This window comes from Crocuta crocuta, unplaced genomic scaffold, assembly GCF_008692635.1.
Source record: "Crocuta crocuta isolate KB4526 unplaced genomic scaffold, BGI_CrCroc_1.0 scaffold110, whole genome shotgun sequence".
Classification (NCBI taxonomy): domain Eukaryota; kingdom Metazoa; phylum Chordata; class Mammalia; order Carnivora; family Hyaenidae; genus Crocuta; species Crocuta crocuta.
The window spans coordinates 200,998-227,732 of NW_027527386.1; the positions used below are offsets into that span (position 1 = coordinate 200,998).

General features: G+C 52.0%; 1 protein-coding gene across 1 annotated transcript in view; it reads right to left on the reverse strand.

Moving 5' to 3' along the window:
* VAV1 (vav guanine nucleotide exchange factor 1) overlaps nt 1-26,658 on the reverse strand; it is a 46,290-nt gene extending 19,632 nt beyond the window's left edge. Inside the window, exons 1-14 of the mRNA XM_077776114.1 lie at nt 26,398-26,658; nt 5,160-5,276; nt 4,645-4,703; nt 4,461-4,529; nt 4,213-4,321; nt 4,012-4,107; nt 2,949-3,017; nt 2,697-2,800; nt 2,046-2,145; nt 1,238-1,333; nt 970-1,038; nt 641-727; nt 459-544; nt 175-307 (exon numbers count right to left, since the gene is read on the reverse strand). Coding sequence (XP_077632240.1) covers nt 175-307; nt 459-544; nt 641-727; nt 970-1,038; nt 1,238-1,333; nt 2,046-2,145; nt 2,697-2,800; nt 2,949-3,017; nt 4,012-4,107; nt 4,213-4,321; nt 4,461-4,529; nt 4,645-4,703; nt 5,160-5,276; nt 26,398-26,601 — 1,398 coding nt within the window. The 5' untranslated portion in view covers nt 26,602-26,658. The remainder of the gene's footprint in view (nt 1-174; nt 308-458; nt 545-640; nt 728-969; nt 1,039-1,237; nt 1,334-2,045; nt 2,146-2,696; nt 2,801-2,948; nt 3,018-4,011; nt 4,108-4,212; nt 4,322-4,460; nt 4,530-4,644; nt 4,704-5,159; nt 5,277-26,397) is intronic.
* Between the last annotated feature and the right edge of the window lie 77 nt (nt 26,659-26,735).

The window sequence follows — 26,735 nt, forward strand, 5'->3', positions numbered from 1 at the left end:
CCCCTTGGAAGGGTCTGCCCGGGAGAAAATATACATGCACAAATATAAAATATCACACACACACACACACACACACACACACACACACACACACTCTAAAGGTCAAGTAGAGAGCCTCAAGCTACACTGGGGCTTCTCAGCACTGGGGACCCCCGTTCTGGCTTCGCAGCCCACCTTCTTGTTTTCTCGCTCTCCAGAGGAATCATCTCGAACCTGGAAGTTCTGCAGGTCCACAACGTTCTTCAGGTCGTAGGAGTCCCCTCGGCGCTTGCAGATGAGCAGAGCTTTGTCGAGCAGGAAGGCGTACCTGAGAGCAACCCGGGTCAGGGGAGTCTGGCTCCCCTCAGCCAGCTCCTCCCCCTCCCAGCTTCTCCACCTTCCTGCCCCCCCCTCCCCCCGTCCANAATCGGGCCCTGCCTCCGCCCCGGCTCCTCCCCGTACCTGTTGGCTCCGCCTACCTGTCCATCTTGGAGCGCCTCTCCACTGAGGTGATCTTGAGCTCCCCATCGATCTTGGGCCGGCCATAGTGCGCCAGAGACTGGTCCTATGCAGCAGGAAGGGGGTCTGGCCAGGGGCCACCAAGGAGGAGAGGAAACACCCTCNCCACCCCCCCGGCCACACCCCCGCCCTGCCCCCTCACCAGGTTCTCGATGGACAGCTGGAAGTTGGTGATCTGCCGCAGCGTCTCATTGTCCCGCTTGACCTCATTCACACACTGTGCCAGGTCCTGGGGGTGGGGCAGAGGTGAGCCTGGGCCCCCACTCTGCCCAATCCCCTATCTGGTTGGGCACAGGGGGTCAGCCCCCACCAGGGGCTGGCAGGAGGCACAGAAAGGGTACGAGTCGTTGGGAATCACTCACTGGTCACACAGGCGGATCGTCATGGATGAGAGGAGGGGTTGCCCGTGGGTGTGACCGCGTGCCGGCGCCGCACTAACATGAATGTGCACACGCCTGTGTGACCACTCACCCTCATGGCGTCCAGGGCCAGCCTCAGGTTCTCCTTCTCCATCGCATCCTGCGTGTGTTTGACCAGCTCCTGCATGGCCCACGGAGACAGACATCACCCGGGCCTGCCCTCTCCTCTTGGGGACCCTCCAGACAAGCCTGGCCTGACAGCTTCCTCCCTCCTCCCAGAGGGCCCTGGAGCCCAGCCCCTGGAAGACAGCTCCGCCCACTGCTAGGAGGCGGAGGGGTAGACAGACCACGCCCTTGCCTGGGGGCCCCCACTTGTGCACCTGGAGAAGGAGGTGATACTTGAGCACCCGCTGCATGGGCACCATCAGCAGGTCCCTCAGGGTGAACCTCCCGTTGTTTGCTCGCTGAGAACATTCCTGGGGGATGAGAAAGTGATGAGCAAGATGAGGTGGAGACAGGTATGGATCTTTCTAGAACCTGAAGCATCATATCTCCCCCACCCCCATCCCCGGGGACATAATGAAGGAAGAATTTCCTGGAAGGCTGGTAAACACTGCCCGAGGCAGAAGTCCAGGACTCCATGAGCTGAGTGGAGCTGGGGAGGGAGCGAGGGGCAGACAGGTCTGCAGGGTCCCCACAGTGGGGACCGACCAGGCCGGATGTGCGGTGCATGCAGGCGGCCTCTCCTCATTTCTGCCCTGTCTGTGCTTCCACTAAACACACTGGTCCAGGCGGGGGTCGGGGGGAGACAGGGCTCAGCCCAGGATCGGGGCTCTGTGTGAAGTTGAAGCTCAGCCCAGACGTGGGGCACAGCTGGGACTCAGCGCAGGCTGCACTGGGGATCAGTTTGGAGTCAGAGTTGATTTCAGGGTCAGGACCTCAGCCTAGGGTCAGGACTGAGTCCAGAGTCGGGGTTCAGCTGGGGTCAGGGCTAAGTGCTCCCGCCCACCTCTTCCAGCTCCATTTCTCCCATTCAACTGGTCAGTGCCTCTCCCCCCCAAACCCTCGGCGCGCAGCTGCCTGGCTGGGCTGTGGCGGAGAGTAGCGCCATCAACTCAGTCTCCTCCCTGCTGCCCCTGGGGCCTGGGAAGGAGTGAGGGCATCCCCCAGACAGGGCCCGGGCCCCACCTCCAGCTTCATCTGCACATCCTCCCGAGCTGTGGCCACATGGTCCAGGTGCTTGCTGGCTGACTCCACCTGGCTACAGTAGCGGCCGTAGACAAGGAACCTGGCGGAAGGACAGGCGGCCGGGTCATGGTGGCCCGTACCCTGGGCAGGCCAATCTGGGTATGAGCCCAGGCCCCGCCTCTTCCCAGATGGTCTGAGCCTCAGTCTCCCCATCTGTAAAATGGGCATACCAGTGGCACCTCCCACATGGAGCTACTGAAGCATGGAAAGCTCTTAGCACTTGGTATAGTGTCTCCTCAGTGCTCACTCATTTAACACTTATAGAGCAGTCACTGTGCCAGGTCCTGTGCTGAGTACTTCATGGTCAATTTATTCCATCCTCACCACACCCTAGGAGGTACATTCCTGCACGACATGGATTTTACAGATGGGGCAGCAGGCACTCCGAGAGGTTAAGTGACTTTGCAGTGCCACACAGCCCGACAGAGGCAGAGCTGGGGGCCGACCTACAAACGGGCAGTCCCTTGCCCATGAGTGAAGAAGGAGAAGCCCTGCCTATCCAGCAGTCTCTGAAGGCAAGGTCTTCCATGTGCCCGGTGTGGACAGGCCAGGGTGACTTCCAGGGGTCTGGGCTGGCCAGCGGGCTCTCACCTCTCCTTGTATTTGATGAAAACCTGGTAGAGGGTGGGCGCCCCGGGGGCAGCCAGGGCTTCCTTCATCTCCTTTAGGAAGAGAGTGTGCACGCGAAGCAGGTCCTACTCGGAGGAAGGAGTGGGGGCTGGGGTTCAGGAGGCCCATCCTACAGTGCTCAACTCCCAACCCCCACACTCCAGGGACAGGTGGAGCCAGCAGGGTGTCCCCACTGGACAGGGACCCAGGAGGGCTAGGGACCGGCCAGCTCACCTCAATGTTGATGAAGATGATCTCAATGTCTTGAGGTTTCAGGAACCGTTGCAGGGGCTTCATGAAATGCTGCGGGGGGCGGGGGGGTGAGAAGGATGAAGGGGGCCAAGACCCCTCCCTCCAGCCCAGTCCCAGGGAGCCAGGGTCAGAAAGGGACAAACAGAAAGAGAGACTGAGAGACAGAGAGCGATGGAGAATGTCCACCCCAACACCTGTCCACGGCTCTTCACGGCAGCGTTATTCACTACACCCAGAAAAGGGGGAGCGACCGAAATGTCCAGCAATGGGTGAATGAATAACCAGGTGTGGTCCCCACCCACTGGAACCTCACTCAGCCACCAAGAGGAGCGAAGCGCTGACACACGTGGGCGGACCCTGAACACATGACGCTTGGTGAGAGAACGAGACACGGCGGCCACATCGTGTGTGAGTCCTCGTGTGTGAAATGCCCAGAACAGACACATCATGGAGACAGAAAGTAGATTAGCGGTTTCCAGGGCCTGGAGAAGGGCGGAGGCGTAGGGGGTGATGGTACAGGGGAAGGGTTTCTTTGGGGAGGGCCAATGATGACAATGTTCTAAAACTAAACAGTGGTGATGGTTACACAACCTTGTGAATAAACCGAAAACCACTGACTTGTATACCTCACATGAGTGACTTGTACGGTCTATTAAGTTCATCTCAATAAAGCATTGTTGAGAAAGCAATGGCCAAAGGGAAGGAAATGGAAGTCAGAGAGACCGTAACAGAGACAGGCGGACAGAGAGAGGATACAGGAAAAGATACAGACAGGGATAAAGGGACACGTAGGGAAAGGAAGACCGAGGAAGAAGCAAGGAGAGACCCAGAGGAGAGACAGATCAAGACAGGCGAGAGCGTGAAGGAGAAAACCAGGGGCGAAGAGAGATGAAGAAACAGAACAATGGGGACAGAGAAGAGCCCCAGGCCCGCTCGGGACACTGGGGCTTGCGGGCACCGCCCAGAGGCCGCAGCTCGGGGGTCACGCACCCGCCCGCCCAGCTCCCGCGCATGCGCGCACCAAGGGCTGCGTCGGAGCACGCACCTGTTGGATGGAGCCCAGCGTGTCCGTGTACTTCTCCTCCGTCTGCTGGATCTCTCGCAGGCAGCAACACCGCTTGTCATACTCTGTCATCTTGGGCTGAGAGTGGGGAGGACAGGTCGGTGTTTTGGGGGGTGTCCGGGGCTGCACGCCCCCCTCCCCCGCCCACGAGCGCGCCCAGACGCCACGCTGCGCCCCACGCACCGGCATGGGCACCGGCTCGGAGCGCATGAGGTCTTCGTAGATCTCATCGCCCTCCGCCTCCTCGTTCTCCACGCAGTCATACAGGTCCTCATCCTCCTCCACCGTGTCGCTGCGGGGTGCGGGGTCAGCTAGGGCCACCGGGGCCACCGGAGCCCTCCGGCCAGGGACCCCTCAGACCCTCCGGGACAGCGCCATGACCCCTGAGACACCCCCTCTCCCCGGGCAGGGTGGTGGTCCCAGACACTCACTCAATCTGGTCAGACAGGCCGCTGTAGATGTCCTCGTCACCCACAGTATCCTCCTCAGTGGGGAAGGGCCTGGGGAGCCAGGACGGCGTGAGCCCGAGGTCGGGGGTCAGGGGGTGGGGACTTCCCGGAGGGGTGGGATTGGAGCCAGATCAGCCCAAGGGTGCCAGCCCAAATGGTTACTCACATGATCCCCTTATTCTGGGCAATTGGGGTCCAGGACAGAGCAGACAGGGTGTAGATGACCTGTGACAAGGGCCATGGCCGCTCAGCAAGCCGCTTGCCCACCCACGTGCTGGAACACAGGCTCGGACTCCAACCCCCGAGGCTCAGTATGATGGTTGGACTCCATGCCCCTGCGAGCCTGGTCGGGATTTTGTCCACCCACCACGGGATCCCTTACTCTAGGCAATCCTCATACCCACTCAGAAAGGATAGGATGGTATTATTCCTGGGTTACAAAGGAGGCACCTAGGCCTCAGAGAGGCATGGCCGCAGATCTGAGGTCACACAACCAGTAGCAAAGCAGGGACCAGAACCCAGCCAAGGTCTTTGTATCTGACGTATGGCTTGGTCTGACCTACCTGCTCTTCCCCCCAACAGCACTTAGACTTCCCAGTGTAGATGTTCATGGAAATGGCCTGAAATCCAATCTTCCAGCTCTCTATGCCCAGCTCATGGGGAAGTTCAGCACCAGCTTACCTTCCCAAAATCCTGGACATCGAAGAGGTCAAAGGCCTCAAAGAGTTCACTCCGCTTGAGGCCAAACTTCTCGCAACAGGTAGACAAGAAGGTACGAATATTCTTAAGGCACAGGAACTGTGAGGAGAGACAGAAATGGGAGTGGGGAAAACATAAAAGGAGGCTGAACCCTGGGCAGTCTCACTTGGGAACGGCCCGGAAGGGGGAGAAGAAGGCACAGCCTCCCTCTCAGTAAGCCACACCCTCTTCTGATAAAGATCAAGCCGTACCTGAAGCTTGATCTACCCCTGAAATCCTTTTTTATTGAGGTAAAAGTCACATAACATAAAGTTAACCATTAACTGATAACAAAATGTATTATATACATACAATGGAATACGACACAGCCAGAAAAAGGAGCGAAATTTTGATTTACGCTACAACATGGACGAATCTTGAAAACATTGTACTCAGTGAAATAACCCAGACACAGAAGGATAAGCCAGAACAATTAATATATGGTTCCACTTATATGAGGTCCCTAGAGTAGGCAAATTAAGGGAGCCAAAAACTAGATGTTAGGGGCCAGGGTTGGAGGAGAGGGTGGGGAGTTAGTGTTTAATGGGGACAGAGTTTCTTTTGGGGAAGAGAAACAGTTTGGGTACCGTGGTAATGGTTACACAGCATTGTGAATGGATTTACTGCTACTGAATTACATACTTACAAACAGTTAAAATGATAAGTATTCTGTTACTTATATAGTCCCCAAATTGTTTATATAAATTTGTATTTGTATTTATCAATATATGAATATCATTCTATTTATGTAGATATAATATTGTGTATCTTTTACTGTAATAAGAAATCTAACCATTAACCATTTTAATTTTTTTTAATTTTTTTAATGTTTTATTTATTTCTAGGAGAGAGAGAGAGAGAGACAGCGTGAGCGGGGAGGGTCAGAGAGAGAGGGAGTCACAGATCTCCAGGCTCTGAGCTGGCAGTCAGCACAGAGCCCGACGCGGGGCTCGAACCCACGAACCGTGAGATCATGACCTAAGCGAAAGTCGGACGCTTAACCGACTAAGCCGCCCAGGCGCCCCCCATTTTAATCTTTTAAAGTTTATGTATTTATATGGGGCGGGGAGAGGGGCAAAGAGAGAAGGGGAGAGGAAATCCCAAGCAGGCTCCACACTGCCAGCGCAGAGCCCAAAGTGGGGCTCAAACTCACGAACCATGAGATCATGACCTGAGTCGAAGTAGGATGCTTAACCGACTGAGCCCCCAGGCGCCCCAAACCGCTAACTGTATTAAAGTGTGCACTTTGGGGACATTTAGTACATTTGCAATATCATACAGTGATCAACCCATCTGCTTCCAAAACACTTTTCTCAGCCCAAAAGGAAGCCCTGTACCCATTAAGCAGTCACCTGTCATTCCCCACGCTCTTCCTTCTCCCTGGGAACCAGTGTCTGCTTTCTGCCTCTATGTATTTACCTATGTCCATAACCGATCAATGGAGAAACAAAACGAGGCATATCGACACAATGGAATATTCTAAAGCCATAAACAGCAACGAAGTACTGACACGTGCTACCATATGGATAACCCTCAAAAGTGTGATGCCCAGTGAAAGCAGCCAGGCTCAAAAGTCACACGTTGCACGGTTCCATTTACAGGAAACATCTCCAAACTTTGCAATTTCATGAGCCAACACATTCCTTTCTTGTTTAAATCAGTCTGGGTTGGGTTGTAGCGACTTGCAACCAAAAGATATTGACGGGACGCAGCAGTCAGGCCTGCAGGCTGCCGCTCTGGGTTCGGGGTATTTGGTGCCATCGTAAACAAGCCCTCGCACTCTTGAGTTTGCCTTACGCCAACTCATCCAAATGTCCCAATGGGCCCAGCTCTCTCTAAGGTCCCCAGATCCTACAGAATCTGAACCACATTTCTTGACCACAGTTTTACCTCACTGCCTTGCATAAGCATCCACCATGTTCCCACACACCAATTCCCAGCTGTGTGTGTGTGTAATATATACTTAGTGTGTATATAATATTGTATATATTAAAGGCATACTGTGTGATGATTAGATATGCATATTCATAATGAAATGATTGCTACAGTCCAGCGAATTAACATGGCATCTTCTCACACAGCCACCACTGTGTGGGGTGAGTGGACCTGAAATCTACTCTCTCAGCATATTTCCAGTGCTAAGAGAGTAAGACTCAGGGCAGCAGCTACATCATGCCCGTACATTAGAGCCCTAACTGATTCATCTTCCCTGACTGCAATTTTGTGTGTTTGACCACATTTTTCTCATGCTCCCCCCTCCCCCAGCCAGTGCCTACTAAGCTTCTACTCTCTGCTTCTAGGAGTTTGACTTTCTCTCTCTCTCTCTCTCTCTCTTCTTCCTTTTGCCTCTCACTCCTCCCCTCTCTCATATTCTCTCTCTCTCTCATGGAATTCTCGCAACAATCCTGCAAGTACTCTTATAGCGTCATTTTGTAGATAAGGACACTGAGGCAAGGACAGCCAGCCAGAAGACAAACCCAGGCCATGTGACTGCAGGCACTAGACCATGGCAACATATGGGAATCAAATCAAGACACAGTGTGCTCAAACTTCCATCTTCAGACTGTATCTTCTCAATTATTGCTGCGTCCACGGTATACCTAACCCATCATCTATGTGAATGCAATTTAAATAAACTTTAACTGAAATAAATGTATTTAAGAAGAGGACTTTACATCCTACTATCAACAAACAAACAACCTAGGATCATTTGCTATAAAAAGAAACCAGTGTAAAATAAATATGATGTAAACAATGTTATTAAACACCAGCTGGATATTCTGTTGCCTACCCAAGGCTTGTTCTCTCTCTCTGTTCAAAAGAGATTAGACACAGTTAGAGATGCATAAAAAACAGCAATTCAAACTCCATTTGTGATAAAGAAAGAGAGAAAGAAAAAAAAAAAAAGACCCCTGGCAAAGTAAGAATGGAAAGGGATTTCTGTAACCTGATAAAGAAAGCATCTTCAAAAAATCTTAAACCTTTGTTTTAAATAAAAAGCAAAACATTATATATATATTTTTTATTTATTTCTAGGAGAGAGAGAGAGAGACAGCGTGAGCAGGGGAGGGTCAGAGAGAGAGGGAGATACAGACTCTGAAATAGGCTCCAGGCTCTGAGCTGGCAGTCAGCACAGAGCCCGACGCGGGGCTCAAACCCACGAACCGCGAGATCATGACCTAAGCGAATGTCGGACGCTTAACCGACTAAGCCACCCAGGCGGCCCCAAAACATTATATTAATGGGGGAAATGTTGAAAAGATTCCCTGGCATTTGAAATCAAAACCAATTAGGGCTGCTCCCATTACCATTTCTAGGCAACGCTGCATTGAAGATATTACCCTGCACTACAAGACAAAATGAAAGGAAAAAAGAAGGGAGGAAGGAAGGAAGGAAGGAAGGAAGGAAGAGAGAAAAGGAGAAAGGGAGGCAGGGAGGGAGGGAGAAAGCAAAGAAGGAAGGAAGGAGGAAGGGAGGAAGAAGACAAAGGGCATTCTCCAGAAGACACCATTGTCAACACAGAAAGCCCAAAAGAATGTAGACAGATAACCAGAATCAATACAACAACTTAACAGTGTTCGTGAATACACCATCAATATACAAAGTTTACTGTGTGTTGGTGCATTAGCAAAAATTAACGATAAAATGTTATTTTTTAAACAGATAACACTTGCAAAATACTAGAATAAGCAAAACTAATCTACGGTGATAGAAATCAGATCAGTGGTTGCTTCTGGGGTGGGAAGGGTGGTGGAGATTGACTCAGAAAGGCCACAAGCGATGGAAACACTCAGCATCCTGATAAGGCTGTGGATTGCCCAAGTGTATACATTTGCTAGAACTGATTGAGCAGTAAACTGAAGAACGGAGCACTTCACTACGTGAAAATTGCACTTCAATTTTAAAAGGATACCATTTTGGGGGAGAGGGAGGGAGGCAAACCATGAGAGACTCTTGAATGCTGAGAACAAACTGAGGGCTGATGGGGGTGGGGGAGGGGAAGGGGGGTGATGGGCATGGAGGAGGGCACTTGTGGGGATGAGCACGGGGTGTTATATGAAAACCAACTTGACAATAAACTATTTTTTTTAAAAAAAAGGATACCATTGACTCTAGCCTATAAATAGTCAAACAAACATATAAAAAAGCTAGTGAGCTGTAACAAATCTAACATAGTGAGAAACTCTTTTTTGAAGAAAATTAAAATCGTATTGAAAAACATGAAGGAAGGTCTATACAAATAGAGTGAACTATGTACTAATTCTTGTCTAGAAAGACTCCATAGTTAAACTTTTTCATCCTTCTCAAAAACTGAGCCGTGGATCCAATGCAATCTCAATTAAAATCTCAGAGTGGTTTCTCACTGACCTTGGCGCATGAATCCTAACATGTATGGAAAAGCACAGTCACAAATAGCCAAGACAAGTCAAGCCAAGAGGAAAAGTAAACTGTGACTCACATCAAGACTCAGCGTACATGTAAGGTAATGAAGACACTGTAATTGTAGTAGTCAGCCTCCAAGATGGCCCCCGGTGGTCCACAGATCCCACGACTTGTATCACTTTTGTAACTGCCTCGTTCTGTGTGACTAACAGAGTATGGTAGAAGTAACAATATGTGATTTTCAAGGCTGGGTAACAAAAAGCATTGTAGCTTCCACTCTGGCCTCTCGGATCACTGGCCCGTGTTGTGAGAGCACTCACTCGGCCCTACAGAGACATCCAAGGGGAGAGGAACTCTGAGGTTCCACGTGGCTGAATCCCCCAGGAAGCAGATCCTGTAGCCACAGTTGAGCCTTCAGATGCCTGCAGCCTCATGAGAAACCCACCCACGTGCCTCAGTGAAACAGCACTGCCTTCTGGAGCCCCCAGCCCTTCCGGGGAGGCACCCTCTCTTGAGAGCGTAGCCTCTTCCAAAGCGTAGATGAAGAGTTTGGCACGCATAGGTTTGTTCAGTCCTCTCGGCAACGTGGCTACTGAGGTCTAGGAGGCACGCTCTAGCAACGTCTGTCCTTCTAGCTGTTCCAGCCCAAAGTGTTGGGTCACCTTGGCTCCTCTCTCTTTCATCCACTTCCAATCTATCAACAAATCCTATCGGTTCCACCTTCCAAATACAGCCAGGATCCCGCCCCTTCGCTGCACCTGCCTGGCCCAAGCCACCATTATCGCTCCCTACTTTGTTGCAATGGCCTCTTTATTTTTATTTTTTTTTTTAATTTTTTATTTATTTTTCTTACAAATAGTTTATTGTCAAGTTGGTTTCCATATAACACCCAGTGCTCATCCCCACAAGTGCCCTCCTCCATGCCCATCTCCCCCCTCCCCCCCACACCTATCAGCCCTCAGTTTGTTCTCAGTATTCAAGAGTCTCTCATGGTTTGCCTCTCTCCCCCTCCCCCACTGTTTCCCCCCTTCTTCTCACCCACGGTCCTCCATTAAGTTCCTCCTAATCCTCCTATACGTGCAAACATATGGTAACTGTCCTTCTCTGCCCGACTTATTTCGCTCAGCATAACACCCTCAAGGTCCATCCATGTTGCTACACATGTGCAATGGCCTCTTTATCATACCCTTGTTTCTGCCCCAGGACCTGTATCATTTATTTTCAAATGTTGTCAAAACCTTCCCAAGACTCCCATCCTACTCATATGCAAACCACAAGGCCCCATACAACCTGCCCCATCCCCTCCCCCTTCTCCTCCTCCCTCTCTCCTCCTCACTCACTCTGCTCCAGCCACACAGGCCTCCTTGGTGTTCCTCCAACATGCCAGGCACAGCTGTGTCCCAGGGCCTTTGCACCATCTGTTCCCTCCTGCTCAGAATGTCCATCCCCAGTTAACACGCTGTTTCCCTTCCTTGTCTCTTTCAAGGGTTTTGATGAAATATCACTTCTCCATGAGACCTTCCCAGTCCCTCTACTTAAAACTGCAACACACACACACACACACACACACACACACACACACACCTAGCACTCTCCATCGTCTCCTCTGCTTTGTGTTTTTTTCTGGGGCACCATATATTTCTCTTATTTATTTTGTTATTGTCAGTCTGTCCCCCCTCACACACTAGAACATCAGCTCCACGAGGAGAAGATTCTCAGTACAGCGTGTTCACTGCTGTGGCCTCAACACCTAGTACGATGCCTGGTACCAGGAACGAGATGCTCAGCCTAAGGTGGTGGACGTGTGGGTCCACAGTTTATGGGTGGGACACCTGAGCCTCAGTGAGGGTACACCACTTGCCCGAGGCCACACAGGAAGGAATGAAGAGCCTGACACACGTTCTCGGAGCCCGGAGGCCGTGCCCGTAATCACCGTGCCACCGTGCTTCTGTGAATGTCCCCAGGCTGCCTCCTGACGCCACGCAGGAGGTTCGGCACATGACAGGAACCACAGGTAACGGTCTCCTGCCCGGCAGCCTTTGCAGGGCTACAGGCTGGCTCCAGACGGGGCTCGCAAGTCACCAGGGGGCAACACATCAGTTGGCCTCATCTGGTCAGAGGGAGGAAGTTCCCTCCTGACCTAGGGGAGATCAGCTGAGCCTTGGGACTTCTTCCCCCCAGTCATGTGACATCTCAAGGGGGGAAAGGGGCTATGACTCATCAGCCCTTCTGGCTGGGGCAGGGCCAGCTGAAGAAAGGGGCTCCATCAGACAGCAGGAATGACTGAGGTCAGACCACCAGAAGGACTTCTCGGTAGCCCAAGGCGTGGGAGAAGGTGGCAAAGGACGGGAGGCCTTTTAACCAAAGGTAGGAGGGACGTGTGAGTACATTTCCTCCCCTGTTGGTGAGGCGAACCCCTCGGCCCCCCTCCCCCTTCCACCAGAAAGAATATCATCACAGAGTTGGGCTGGCATCTTGCCCATATGCAAATCAGCACCCAGAGACTTCTCCTTTGCCTGCAGCACCACCCCTGCCCAAGATGAAAGAGCCACAAAGTTTGGTTAGCTTGCCGCCCTCCTCCAGGGAGCCAGTGTGCAGGGACAGAGAGGCCCCGTGTGGTGGCTGGGGGGCAGGGAGCAGGAGAGGGACCCAGAGCTGAGCACGACTGCTGCAATCATCTCCCCCACCCCCACCCGGGCCCAGGGAGCCACCGGAAACAGGAAATGCCTGTTACCAGGGCCTGCTCAGGGAGACAGAGGAAGGGGGGCCTCTGCGCTCAGCCCATAGCCCCTGCAGACCAGACTGCAGACCAGAGAGGGTGGGCAATGCTGTGCATTTTCTGAAGCCTCGAGGCAGGGGTGCAGAGCATACACTCCTCATCCTGGCCTTCAAAACCTCCCCCGTGCCAGCCTGTCTCTCTTCTCTCTCCTCCCGTCTCACCCCAGCACACACTCAACTTCTCAGTGCCTGTCAAGGGGGTCAGAGAGACACGGCCCAACACCCAGCCCAGCAGCCGCCACGCGGAAGAACCCTGGATGGATCACTGCACCATCTGCTGTCTCCATTTCTGCATCTTCGCACTGGGAAGGAATATACCAACTGAATCTCCACTCCAGTAGCTGGCCCAACAGCCAGGCTCATTCATTCATTCATCCATTCATTCAGCAAGCATGTATTGAGTGCCTACTGTGTGCCAAGCCCCGGGGCCCGGTGGTGGCCAAGACAGACAGAACCCTATCTCTACAAACCTTATATCTAGTGGGAAGACGGACACTGAGCAGTTAAGGACATGAATAACTGATTGCTTACGACAGTGGTGTGTGAGCATGGGAAACAGGACAGGGAGGGGCTGTGGGAGGGATCTGGTTAAATGGGAGAGGTGTCTGATAAAGACAAGGACCAAGGGATGGCGAAGAAAGAGGAGCAGGGGTCCAGGCAACCCTCACATACTGGCGGCTGGGATGTCAAAGGTGCACCGAGTTGGAAGAATGGCTTGGCAGTTTCTTAAAAGGTTAGACATTGCACCTACCACACAACGTATTCTCCCCACCCCCACGGCGTGCACACAGAGAAATGAAAGCAGGTGTTCACAGCAGCCATAACCGTGGTAGCCAAAACGTGGCGACAGCCCAAGTGTCCGTCGACGGGAGAAAGGATTAGCAAAGTGTGGGGCGTCCATGCGCTGGAATGCTAGTCAGGAAGAAGGTTTGAAGGGCTGATACACACGGCACCTCGATGAATCGCAAAAGAACATGGTGAGTGAAGAAGCAGACTACCGGGGCGCCTGGGGGGCTCAGCCAGTTAAGCCTCCAATTCTTGATTTTGGCTCAGGTCATGATCTCACGGTTTGTGAGTTCGAGCCCCGTGTTGGGCTCCACACTAACAGCACGGAGCTTGCTTGGGATCCTCTGTCTCCCTCCCTCCCTCTCCCTGCCCCTACCCAGCTCATGCTTCATGCTCTCTCTCTCCCTCAAAATAAGTAAATAAACTTAAAAAAAAAAAAAAAGAAAGAAGCAAACTAAAAGGGTACATAAGATCAGATGGGGCCGCATGAGAGAGCACTCTAATCTTGCAACCACCCCCTTCATTGATTCAACAAATATTTATTGGGCATCCCCTATGCCTCAGGTACTGATTCAAGTTCTGGGGATATAGTTGTGAACAAAAGGGATATGTACACATCCCTGCCAGCGTGAGGCTGACACTCTGGTAGGAGACACACAACCAAAGTGCTACACGAATATGTACGTGGAAGGTAGTATTAAAGAAAAAAAGTAAGAGGGATTAAAGGGATGGAAAGTGACAGGAGGGGGTGTGGTTTTAAATAAGGAGGTCTGGGAAGCTTCGCTGAGAATGTGATGTTGGAGCAAAGGCTCGAAGGATGGAATGATCCAGGTGGGTGCCTGCAGGAAAAGCATTCCAGGCAGAGGGAACAGCCAGGAACAAAAGCCCTGAGGCAGGACTCAGCCTGGTGCAGAGGAAGAGGAGGTCAGAGGCCACTAAGGCTGGAGCAGAATGAGAAAGGGGGAGTGGGGGGGGGGTAAGCAAAGGGCAGTGTCAGGTGCTGATTTCCCAAAACTGGAAAGCAAAACTGCGTCATCAAAATGAGGCAGGTGCTTGTCCCCCGAGCATCCCACCCTCTGGCTGTATCTCAGAGTCCCTAAGAGGGAAGCACAAATGGTTGATGGCTTTCCCCCAATTCCCCCGGGCCCATGCTCCAACACAGATCACCCTGAAGGGAGCAGCCCCACATCTATTGGGGTGCTGGATATGTACTCATGTGGGGATCATTCTGAGCCCCTGGGGAAAACAGACACAAGAAATCCAACCCTGGTGGATTTCTGGAAACACACTGTCCACTGAGGAGCCACGAAGGTGCTGTGCTGTTCCACCAGGACTAGAGGTGACACGGAGGAAGCCGGGGACATAATTACTGCAGGCAGATCGCTGATGAGTTGTCTAGAGGAAGACTGATGAGCTGTGTGCTGGTGGAGAGTCCTAAGAAAGGAGATCTGGCTTTGATCTAAGATTGAGCTGAACTCCAAAACCGCCAGAGCCGTTAGAGCTAGAGAGGACCCTGCCTTGCAAAATAAAGCCATTGCACTTCATGTGTTCTCAGTGACAGCAGTGACAGCAGCTCCTGTTGAGATAATACACCCTGAGCTCAAAGAGGCAGTCACTACGGGGACCGTCAGCCTGATTGCTCTCAGATCCATTCCCTGCCTGCCATTTGCTCTACTCCCTAGCAAAGGGAACTACATTTCCCAGGCTCCTTTGCACCCTGGCTTCCAGGTAGGCTTAGTCAATGGGAGGTCCAGGCAAGAGACCAGAGGGCGGGAGGAAGAGAAACCAGGGCATTTCTTCCTCTCTTGCTGTGCCTCTTTGGCAGCAAATATGTCTCCTTCCTGGTCTCAGCTCCCTGGCTCCCCTGAATGGCTCTGGCCCCTGGAGGCCAGTCACACCACCTCTTCTACTGCTTCTCCAGCCTAGTGGCCACTCTCTGGGTTACCTCTGTATTCCTCATCTGCCTTCTCAGCTCCCCCATCACCCATTAGCCATTCCCTGAACTAAATCCTCTCTGTCTAAAATATCTAAGATGATTTCTGCTTTCCTGGCTACACCCTGACTGAGAAAACCAGAAACTTGAAGCCAAGACTATCTTCATAACCACGTAAAAGGTTCATATGTCCCCTCAAAGGGGCGATATTCATATAGGGCTAATGGTCACAGCTTTGTGGTTTCAAATCCCAACGTAGCTACTTGTCAACTTGAGCAACTCACCTAAACTTTGCATGTTTCCACTTCCTCATCTGTGAGACTAGGGATAATAATGAGTAACAGCCTGTGCTTTCCAAAGACGGTCACAAACATATCCCCCACCCAGCATGTTCTTCTGCAGTGTGACTTGTCTGCAGAGTCGGACTCCTCTGCCCTTGAATCCAGGCTGATTTTGGCGACTGCAGCAAAGCGACACTATGTGGTCTCTAAGTAGGTCAGCAGCTTCCATCTGGAGAAACACTTGGTCTCTCCACACTCCTTCTCAAAATCCAGTCACCATGTTGTGAGGAAGCCCAAGCCACATGGAGAGCTCACACACCCGCGCTCCAGCCACCAGCCCCAGCTGAGCTCAGCCTTGAGTCACCCCAGCCCAGACTCCCAGTGTACGGGCGAAGGGTGCTCCGGCTGATTCCAGGGCTCACACGCTCAAGGCTTCTCATCGTGGGGCTGACAGACCATCATCTCCATACTCCATTTGAATCCCTGACTCACAGAATCTGTGAATGGGTTTGCTGTGAAAAACAAATGAGGTAATACGTTTTACGTACTTTCAGGGACACTCGCACATCGACCCTGTTTCTATTATTTACTATACTTTCCAACACTATTTCCATCCACTTCAGTAAAACTGTTCTTTTCAAAGTACCAACACATCACTGTGGATACACTTTCCTCTTTTGGCCTCTGGATACTACATCCTTCTGGCTTTCCTCCTGAGTCACTGGCTGCCTTCTGACTCCTTGGCTGCTTCTTCCTCCCTCTCCCTCCTCTCCATGCTGCTGTACCCGGGGACTCAGACCCCTTTCCTTCTCTTTTTCTCTCCTCTCCCTCCCCAAATGATCTCGTCCAACCCAATGAGTTTGCTTACCAATCACAACTTTACAACCATTCGCTCACCTAATTCTTCTAACAGACCTATATGGCATGGGCTATCCTGACCCCCATTTGAAAAGTGGGGAGACTGAGTCACAGAAAGGTTCAGTTAGTCATCCAGGATCCCACAGTCAGGACTGGAACTCAGACCCCCGTTCAACTAGAGTCATAGCCCCTCAAACAGGGTTTTTCAGCCTCGGCATGAGTGATATTTCAGTGTCAGTCCTGGGATTATAGGGTATTTAGGATATCAGCAGCACCCCTGCTCTCTACCCACTAGATGCCAGGAGCACACAACTCCCTCCCATAGTGACAACCAAAAATACCTTCGGGCATTGCCAGATGTGCCCTGGGAGGGGTGAGTGGCTCCTCACTGCACTAACCATTATGCTGTGCTGCCTTCCTTCTCCATAGTAACTCAGCCCTGTCAGAACTCCTCAAGCCTGGCTCTCCCGAGCCTTCCCATCTTAGCAGACAATGCTCCCATTTGTGCAGATTCCTAAGTTACAAGCTTAGATGACGTCCTGACTCCTTTCGTTCACTTCCACCCCCTCCCCCATCCAGACCATCAGAAATCCTGACTGGCGCAGCCACCGAAATGGGAGCCCATGCATCGATCCCAAGCCCTAGTCCACGCCACCATCACATCCCTGTGGGACACCTCCCTCAACTCCCTCTGCCCAGGTACCCTCACTTCCATTTCTACCACCTTTACCGCCTGGTCCCACACAGAGCAGCTAGAAGGACCCCTTTAACTCATCAATCTGCCTAAACCCTCCAAGGACTTTTCCCCAACATGTTTAGTTTTGCACATGTGCCCACAGCCAGGCCGGCGAAGTGCATCTCTCCCAAATCTTACTCCCAGCTTCCTCCCTTCATCATGCACCTTCCTTCAGAGCTTCCTCACCGCAGGGCCTTTGCACAGCATTAGCCTTCCTCCCCGCATTCTTCCCGGAGCTAGCTCCTCATCCTCCAGCTTTCAGCTTGCCTTGACCGCCCTCCCGAAGGATGACCCTGTCCTCCTCTCCGTCTTGACTCCTGGCCTATTTTGTTGGCAGCATTTATTGTAATATTTTGTTGATTTACTGTCTAGAGTGGGTTGAATGGTGCCCCCTCCAAAGATGTGACATCAGATGCCTAGAACCTATGAATGTGACATTATTCAGGAAAAAAATAATAATAAAAAGAGTTTGTAAGGTGTAATTAAGGATCTCGAGATCATGAGATCATTGTGGGTTACTGGGGGGAGGGGTACTAAATCCACCACCAAGTGTCCTTACACAAGACACACAGAGGAGACGCAGGGACACACAGATACAGAGGACACAACCTTGTGAGGACAGAGTGACGCAGGCAGGAGCCGAGCAACGCCTCCATAAGCTGAAGCAGGCAAGGAACAGATTCTCCCCAAGAGCCTCCAGAAGGAGCTCGACCCTGCCCACACCTTGATTTCAGACCCCTGATCTCCAGAACATGAGACAATACACGTCTCTTACTTTAAGCCACCCAGTTTGTGATCTTTTATTAGGGCAGCCACAGGAAACACTCCTGTTCTCCCCCACAAGGCCGTGAACTCAGGGGAGCCGAGAGTGTATCCGCTGTGTTCTTTCCCATAAGCCCTGCACTCAGCACAGGGCCTGTGGCTGCAAAATAAACGATTGTTCTAACTCAGAGAAGCTCACAATCTCTTCTTTATTGTCCCCAGACAGTAATTGTTCATGCAAGTCTCTTTGGACCCTCCCCAAGCTAGGAAGCTCACTCCCTGCAGAACGGAGTTCTGCCCCAGCCCCCTCCCCGGGGGACGTTGGACACTGTCTGCAGACACTCTGTTGTCACAACTCCAGGGGAGAGGGCGCTCCATCATCGGGTGGGTGGAGGTCAGGGATGCCACCAAACATCCTGCAATGCACAGGGCAGCCCTCAGGACACAGAAAGAACGGCCGCCAATGTCAACAGCGCTGACTGGTGAGATCTGCGCGGAAGTTAGTACTTGAGGCCAATATAAACATGGGCTGCCTCCTGACGTCTCTTCCCCACTTCTTCTGCCAACGGACCTCGGTGTCCCCTGCGGAGCCACGCCCCCTGCTCCGAGTCTTGCTCCTTTGGGTGGGGACCTCTCCTGCCCAGCGGCTGGAATGGGCGTGTGACCTCAGCCTGGCCAATCAGAACGTCGTATTCTACCAACCACAACGATTGGTTGGGAGCAGACATGTGACCCTCCCCCCAAAGAAATCAAGTCCAGTCAAGCGTAGATTTGGGCTTGAGCGGCCATTTCCCACCGCACACAGAATTGCAGACAATAAATTTGGAGCAGCAGGTCATCCTTGCCCACCACGATGAGGGGAAAGGATGGCCGAGAATGGAGGAAAACACTAAAAAAACAGAGGAGTTAAGAGATGGGGTTCCTGAGATAGTCAGAGCCCCTGGATCCAGCTGCACCTGAAGACATCTTCTCCTAAGCTTTTTAGTTATGGTAGCTAATAAATACTATTTTTTACTAACCCAGTTTCTGTTGGGTTTTCTGTCACAAGGTCTAAAACTCTTGGGTAAAATTTCTGCAGATAAAGCTCAGCATCTCCTCAAATTTCAAACTTGTCCAACTGAACATCCCTTATTTCTTCCCCAAAGGACCTGACCCCCAAGTTCCTCCTAAAGTCCAGGTCTCAGAACCCCATCCGTGCTATCAAAGGGCAACAGTCCATCTCTGCATTGCGGTGAGATCTTTAGGAGCTCAGCTATGCCCACCCAGCACACCCTTGGGTGCCGCCCATTTCCTAATGCCATTAGTGTTAACAAAGGAGACAAACAGAACTTCTTTTGGCTGTTCAAATATGCTCCAACCTCCCACACTCAATTGGCATGTCACCTCCTCCAGAAGGCCTACCCTAATTGCTTCTGGGGGTTTCCTCCTCTGTGCTCCCACAATGCCCTGGGTTCCACCCACCCATCATAGACTGTGTTCCGCTCTTTTTTAACTGCCCATTTCCTGGTCTGTTTCCATGAGCTGCATGAGGGCCTGTGTCTCGTTCACCGTGGAATTCTCTGTCATCCTGGAGAAGGCCTACTACAAGGAATTGTCTATGATGTGGGTGGTGTCATCATTATCATTACTAGCATCATCATCACTTCCCCATTTTACAGATGAGACAACCAAGAGCAGAAGAAGCCTGGACACTTGCCCAAAGTCACATAGCTAGGAACCAGTAGAAGCTAGATTGATCCCAAGCAAATCTATACTTAACCACTGCTAAACCACTGCCACTGACCAGTAATAAATAAGCACTCAACAAATACCCACCCTCTCAGGGACCATTCGGCAAACCCATAAAGAGACGGATGGTAATTGGCGTTTTTGGCTTTGTAGGTCATAGGGGCTGTCATGACTGCTCGTATTACGGAAGCAGCCCCAGGCAATACGTCAACAAATGTGTGATTTGTTGTGTCAATCAAATTTTGTTTATGAAATGAGGCAGCCACCCCATAAGTGATAGTTGGCTGTTCCCATGTTAAAGGGACAATGAACAGATGAATGAAGCGAAGAGTAAATATTTATTGAGCACCTACTACGTGCCAGGTGCTGTTTTGGGCACAGGGACACAGTTGTGAACCAAACAGACAAAATGCCTTGCCCTGACATCCAGTGGGGGAAGTGGGTCATATGCAAACAAGTAAACACTCTGTAAGTCAGAGGGCTGTAAGTGCTGTAGAGAAAAATAAGAGAAAGTACAAAGTAGGGGGTGTCCAATCTTACATGTAGAAACCAGGGAGGTTCTCTCTGATAAGAAACCTGAAGGAGATAAGAGAACAATATACACAGTGTATATCTGGAGAAAAAACAGACACAGACGTGCAAAGGCCCTCAGACTGGATCAGGCCTGGTGGGTTCTGCGAACACCAAGGAGGCTCTTGCAGCTGGAACAGAGTAAGGAAAGGGAAGAGAGGGAGGAGGGGAGGGCTGGTAGGCAGGCAGAGGCCAAATGCATAGACTCTCCCGGGCCAGAGTGAGGACTGTATCTTTGCCCCAAAGGCAATGGGGAGCCAAGGAGGACTGGGAGCAGAGGAAGGGAAGTGATTTTCCAGCATCCTCTGTGGAACGTCCTGAAGGGTGACATTTCCCAGGTCTAGGCCCAGAAGGAGGTCAGTACACAGAACAAAGTGGAAGAAAAGGAGGCACAATACCAAATGGTGACCCTCCCAGACCTCCAGCTCCATCAACCATAGTAGACGTTTTGAGATGAGGTCTTCCAGTCAACCCAACCCAACCCAACTCACTTTGCTGCGATTTGCCCCCGCCCAGGCTTCCCGGTCCCTGGCTCAATCCCTCCCCCATGGCTGCCTCCAAGCCATGCATCTCTGAAGGCAGCGAGGCATCACTCCAGGGTTCCACGACATTGACTTTTCTGTGTCCACCCAACCCATTTCCTATCCTCCCTGGCTCCCAGCTAAAAAATTCTCAGCCTCTCATGGATTCCCTCCTCACACTCTTCTCCCCTACTTTCTGGGACAGAGAGGGCTCCAAAGGCTTTAGGGAGACAGGGCCATGGGATGGAAGGAGCCTAGGTGCTCAAGGACTTTGTGAAGAAGAGCCACCCTCCTAACCTCCCAGCTGACCCACACTAGACTGTGATGTGAGCAAGAAGTAAACTCTTACCGCCACTGAAGTGTACAGTTTATTGCAGCAGCTAACATCACACACCCTCACTGTGCCTCCCGTTATTTTAGCATTTGCTAAATTCAGCACACCAATCACCTCAATAAGGGATTTAACTTAACTTATCACGTTTAAGGCTCACACAAGCCTGAGATAAAGGTGCTTCCACACTTAATAGATAAGACAACCAGGGCTCAGATAGGTTAAGCAATGCTTTTTTTTTTCTTCAAGATCACAAAGGTAGTAAGTACTGACTTGAAATTCAAGCCAGCCTAATATATAAAGAGTTCCTAAAAGTCAATAAGAAAAAAAGGCCAACAGTCCTAGAAGGAAAGAAAGAAAAAATAAAAAGGGGCAAATGGTAGGAACAAATATTACTCTGCCAAGAGAAAATAGAAGTGGTTCTTAGGCAAAGGAAAGAGGTTCCACCTCACTCAGGATAAGAGAAATCTAACTTGAGCCATAATGAGCTCCATTTATCATCCCTTAAGTTGGCAAAACTCCAAAAGCTTATCAACAGAATAGTCTGTGGAAAGATGAAGGACAATAAGCATCTTATGCTTTGCTAGCAGTAATGTAATTAGAACAGTCTGCATGGGAACAACCCCATATGTAGAACAATTTGCCCGTATCTTCCAAAAACACGAAGGCTCGTACACTTTGAGCCAGCGAATCCTTCTCAGAACATATGCCATGAATATAGTTGCTCACGTGTATGACAGCAAGGACTGTATGTAGCCAAGGACTTTTCTATGTTCTTTAGAGTAATACATTCTCTGTCGCCACAATGCTTAAAGATAGGGATTTATTATCCCGTTTTACAGATGAGGAAACTGAGGCACAGAGAGGTTAGGTAACATGCCCACAGTCACACAGTGGAGTCATCCAAAAGTGACTCATGGGCAAGGTTAATGGCTGCAGTAAATGTATCATAACAGAAGCCTGGCATGATCCAAGTGTCCGTTGATAGAGAGGATGATAAAACAAATGATCACCCAGCTGAGCAGCGGGATAGAGGTGTTTTAGGGTAACTGTGGACAGCAACAACTCCCAATCGGGCTGCCCATGGTTCTAGCCCCCGACTCTGCCGCTCCCAAGCTGGGTGCCCTGAAGCAAGTTACTCAACATCTCTGTGCCTCGATCACTCATGTGAAAAATGAGGATAATTGTACCTAATAGGGTATTATGAAAAATAAACAAATATTAAAAACATGTTTAGAATGGATCGGCAAACTTTTTCTACAAAGTTCTGTACAGTAAATACGTTCAGCTCCATAGGCAGGGGACTCTGTGGCAACTACTCAACTGCACAGCTACATCCAGAATCAGTGGGCATGGCTGTATGCCAATAAAACTTGATTGATAACATCACGCTGTGCTCCAGATTCAGCTGTCGCACTGCAGCTTGCTGGCCCCTGGTTTGGACGAATGCTTGGCACATAGTTAGCTCCACCGAAGTCATCTGTTTAATAAATGGACTATCTGGCATGTCATGCAGTCATTTTTTTTAAAAATGAGGACACTCTCTACGTATTGATTTGGAAAGATTCCCAAGATGATTATTAAAGTGAAGATATTGATTCAGAAAGATTCCCAAGACGATTATTAAAGTGAGGAGAGCAAGCTATAAAGTAATCAGTGGTATGTACCATCTTCCAACTTAAGGGCGTAGGGTAGGAAATAAGAAACTAAATTCCTATTTGCCTATGTTTGCATTAAAGAAATTCTGGAAGGGGGGGGAGGGGGAGGGAAAGGGNNACTTACGGGGAAGGAAAGAGCTGGGTATCTGAGGGACAGGGCTAGAAGTTAAACTTTTCCCTCTGCACCTTTTTGTGTGTTCAAATATTTGAACCATATGAATGTATTATTTAACCAAATGTTTTAAATAAATGTATTATTTAACCAAATAGTTTAAAGACTCTTGTCGGCTCTCTGGCCCCCTAGCACAGGATTTATCAACCTCAGCACTATTTTTAAAATTTTTTTAGTTTAAAGAGAGAAGGAGAGAGAGAGAGAGAACCAGCAGAAGAGGGGCAGAGGGGGAGAGAGAAAGAGACAGAATCTCAAGCAGGCTCACACTGAGTGGACACGGGGCTCCATCCCACAACCCTGGGATCATGACCTGAGCTGAAATCAAGAGTCAGATGCTCAACCGACTGAGCCACCCAGGCTACCCTCAACCTCAGCACTGTTGATGTTTGGGGCAGATCATTCTCTGCTGTGTAGGATACTGAGCGACACCCCCTGACATCTATCCACTAGATTTCAGTAGCATCTCCCAGCTTTGATGAAACCAAAAATGTGTCCAGACGTTGCCAAATGTCCCTAGGGGGCAAAACCACCCCAGCTGAGAAGTACCACCCCAACCCGAATTCCTGCATGCCGTTATGCTACCCACCCTCCTGCTACCCCACATCCTCCCTAAAAAGACAGTTTATCAGGTGTTTATCCGGTATCAGAGACCGTGCTAGGCAGTACTGAAATAATACAAGTCCTTTCAATAAAGGTGCCATTTTTATCCACGTTTCACAGATGGAGAAACTGAGGCTCAGAGAGGTGAGCCAGGAAGTGGTGGCGTCAGAATGTGAACCCTGGTCTGGCCCATTGGAGCCACGGCCCCGGAGCTGAGCCCCTGTTCTAACTCTCCCGCCCTCCCCACTGCCTGGCCAGTGACCAGGGCATTCACAGGCTGGGCACCTTGACATCATGCAGGGTCCAGCGCCTGCTCTTGCCAGGTCTAATCAGCTCCCGTGCCCTGGCGGGTCTTTCCCACGATGACTGTCACATTCATCCCTTCCTCTCCACTCCCTTGGCCTTCAAGTTCCATCTCTGCCACCCAGAACGTGGACTCCCAGAGAAAGGAGCTGAGTTAGTCTGTCTGCTGGTCAGTGTTCTGCCTATGATGATATGATCCTCTCTCGGCCTCAGATCTCAGAGGGACCACCAAACAGCTTGGAGACTCACTCTGGCCTGACCTCAGTCATAAACCACTCCCACCAGACTCTGTGGGCACCCACGAGCTCTCACCTCAGGGCCTTTGCACTGGCCATACCCGCTGCCAGGAGCACTGTGTCCCCCAATTCACAAGGCTCACTCCTTCACTTTCCCCAGGGCTCTGCTCAAATGTCACCTTACCAGTGAGGCCTCTGGGACCCTCTATTCAAAAGTGCAACCCGCTCACTCCCCGGCTCCCTCTCCTGCTTTGTTTTGTCCCCTCCCCACAAGTTAGACATTTCCTTATTTGCATACTGTCGGTCTCACCCACTACCATTTGGGCTCCTGGGTGACAGTGTGTGTGCGTCCTTCCCACTGCCTCAGCACCAAGAAGAGGCCTGACATACATCGTAACTGGTGACAAGTGAATGTGCTCTTCCCGCCCTCTTCCCTGGAAACAGCTGAGAAAAAGCAAAGTGACTCTGAAGAGGAAAAGAGAGAAACGGAGAAGGATCCAAATTCCAGCCAGCGGCTCTGCTCCATCGGGGAGCACCACCCAGCCCTCCCCATTTCTCCCTCTGCCCTTCGCCCTTCCGTATCCCCAATGGCAATGCCACATCCCATGGGCAGTCCACGGCCCCCCAGCTCAAATCAGTTGACAGATGGGCCCCGCTCCGTTCGTGTGGAGCCTCCCTCAGCTTTAATGGAACCACCTTTCAGCTTCCTGCACCCATCCCCGCTAGGAACAGGGCACAGGGCTGAGCTTCGAGGGGAGATGAGACGAACGGGGGGCAGGAAGGCACAGAGCTCTGGATGGGGAGGGACTGGGGGACAGCCCTGTGCAGCTGGAGGCCTGACGCAGCTGGGCACAGGAAGCCAGAGCAATGAGAAAACTCCTATTTACACTGCAAAACATTGCACAGATGTCCCCTCTTGTATAGAGGCTGGCATCACCAGGCAATGTCTGGCCCTTGCCTCATGGGCCCCTGGCCCAGAGCTTTCTCCCTCTGTTCCGGTCCTGACAACACAGGGCTGCGGGGGGGGCTGTGTCTCCCAGTTTGGGAGCACCTTGCCGGCCAGGCCGGGTCCTCGGCACAGCCCAGCACAAAGAAGGAAGCTGTATCCTTGCAGTTCTCCACAACTTCCTTCCTAGATATTAACCCCATGCCCCCATGCCCTTTGTCAGGGAACCAGCTGGAGGCAAGATGCAGGCAGGAGTGGAAGTTCATCCTCAAGTCTATCCACTTCCTCTTTAGCTGTTGTTAGAGCCTCACTGGGGACCCTGACTGCCTGCCAGTCTGGGGCTGGACAGGACCTCTGACTACTTCCCCATCTGCTGGAAGCTGGGAGGTAAGCAAATGTAGGCAAATCTGGGATGGCCTGTGGCCAGAGGGGCTGGGCCTCAGGAGTTCCCTTGTCCTGTTAGGAAGCCCTGCTTAGGCTGAGGAGGGTGGGCCCCCCACCTCTCCAACCCCATGGCCCTGTCCATGGGGAACGCCCCCAGGGACCCTTTGTGGGCGCACTCCCCGAACATTTGCACGTGGCATCTCGGACCAGAGAAAAGGCCCCAGAATGATGCACAGATCCCAGCACAAAGCTTTCATTCCAGAAAGTAGAGCCTGAGGGCTAGTGGCAAGCGTGCCCTCAGGCTCCCAGAGCAGGTGAGGTGGCTAGAGCCCCTGCGCCCAGCACACACAGCTTCCACCCTGCACCCAGGAGACCACAGAGAAGGTGCCACAGACAGCAGACCAGTCACCCTCCTCCACCCCCACCACATTCAAATAGGGATTTGAATATGTTTCCTGAGCCTGGCTTGGTCCGTCCACCCTCCTGGGCCCTGGGCCCTTGCAGAAGCCCCTACAGAGAAAGGGCGGCTGTTTCTAGGCTCCAAAGCCCCAGGGCCCACACTTGGGCTCAGGACCAAGGGGTCTTCTCGATGCCACCCAGGGACGGAGAGAGCTAGGAAGGCCAGAGCCCAGGGGCCCACGGCCCCCCACCCGCCCCCCACACACGCCCCACACACACGCCCCACACACACGCCCCAGGCCCAGGCAGGAAGCGAAGGGGAAGAAGATGTGAGGGGAAGGAAGGGGCCCAGGGCCCGGGAGGAGGAGACACATGTGGGGGAAGAAGTTGGTGGAGGCCCCTCCCCCATAGGCAGAAGTGGGGGGTGTCAAAGGAGGCAAAAACCTCAGGCACCCTGTCGGACAGCGGGATGGTTCCCGGGTGTCCCTCAATCCCCCCCCACAGTCCCATCTGGGGCCTTGAACCTCAGTGGGGTCAGCCTGGGGCTTGAGAGCATTAACCCCACGGTTTGCTAGTTCTCAGCCTAGATGTGCACTAACCCAGGGTATATTAACCCCTTCCTGTTCTAACCTCGGACGAAGGACCCCGGAATCTGAGTTGACTGCCCCCTCCATCCCCCACGCCAACCCTCCCCTCCAGGCCAGCCCCAGAAGTGGGAGCATATTCCCTTCTCCATCACATGCCCAGGGTTTCAGCGCATCAGCTCCCCTGGCGCCGGCCTGGGGTGCCCCCCGCAACTGCCAGTGGCAGGCTCACCTGAGACATCTGGGGACGCAGGTTGACCTCGCGCAGGTTGATGGCCTGCGGCAGCAGGTTGTTGAGCAGCTGGCACAGAAGGACGCCATCGCGGAGGGCCTGGGCCAGCTCGCACACCTGCGCGCCGTCCCAGGTCACGCGGTGGCTGGGCGGCAGCACCCGGCACTGGATCAGCCAGTGGGTACACTGGCGCCAGAGCTCCATGGTCGCTGCCTCACCTGGCGGCCCGCGCCCTCGCGGCCTCCACCGCTGCCTGCCTGTGCTAGCTAGCTACCACTTCCTCTTTGCCTGTAACTGTCGCCCCGGGAGGGGGTGGAGGGGGAGGAGCCGGGGGTGGG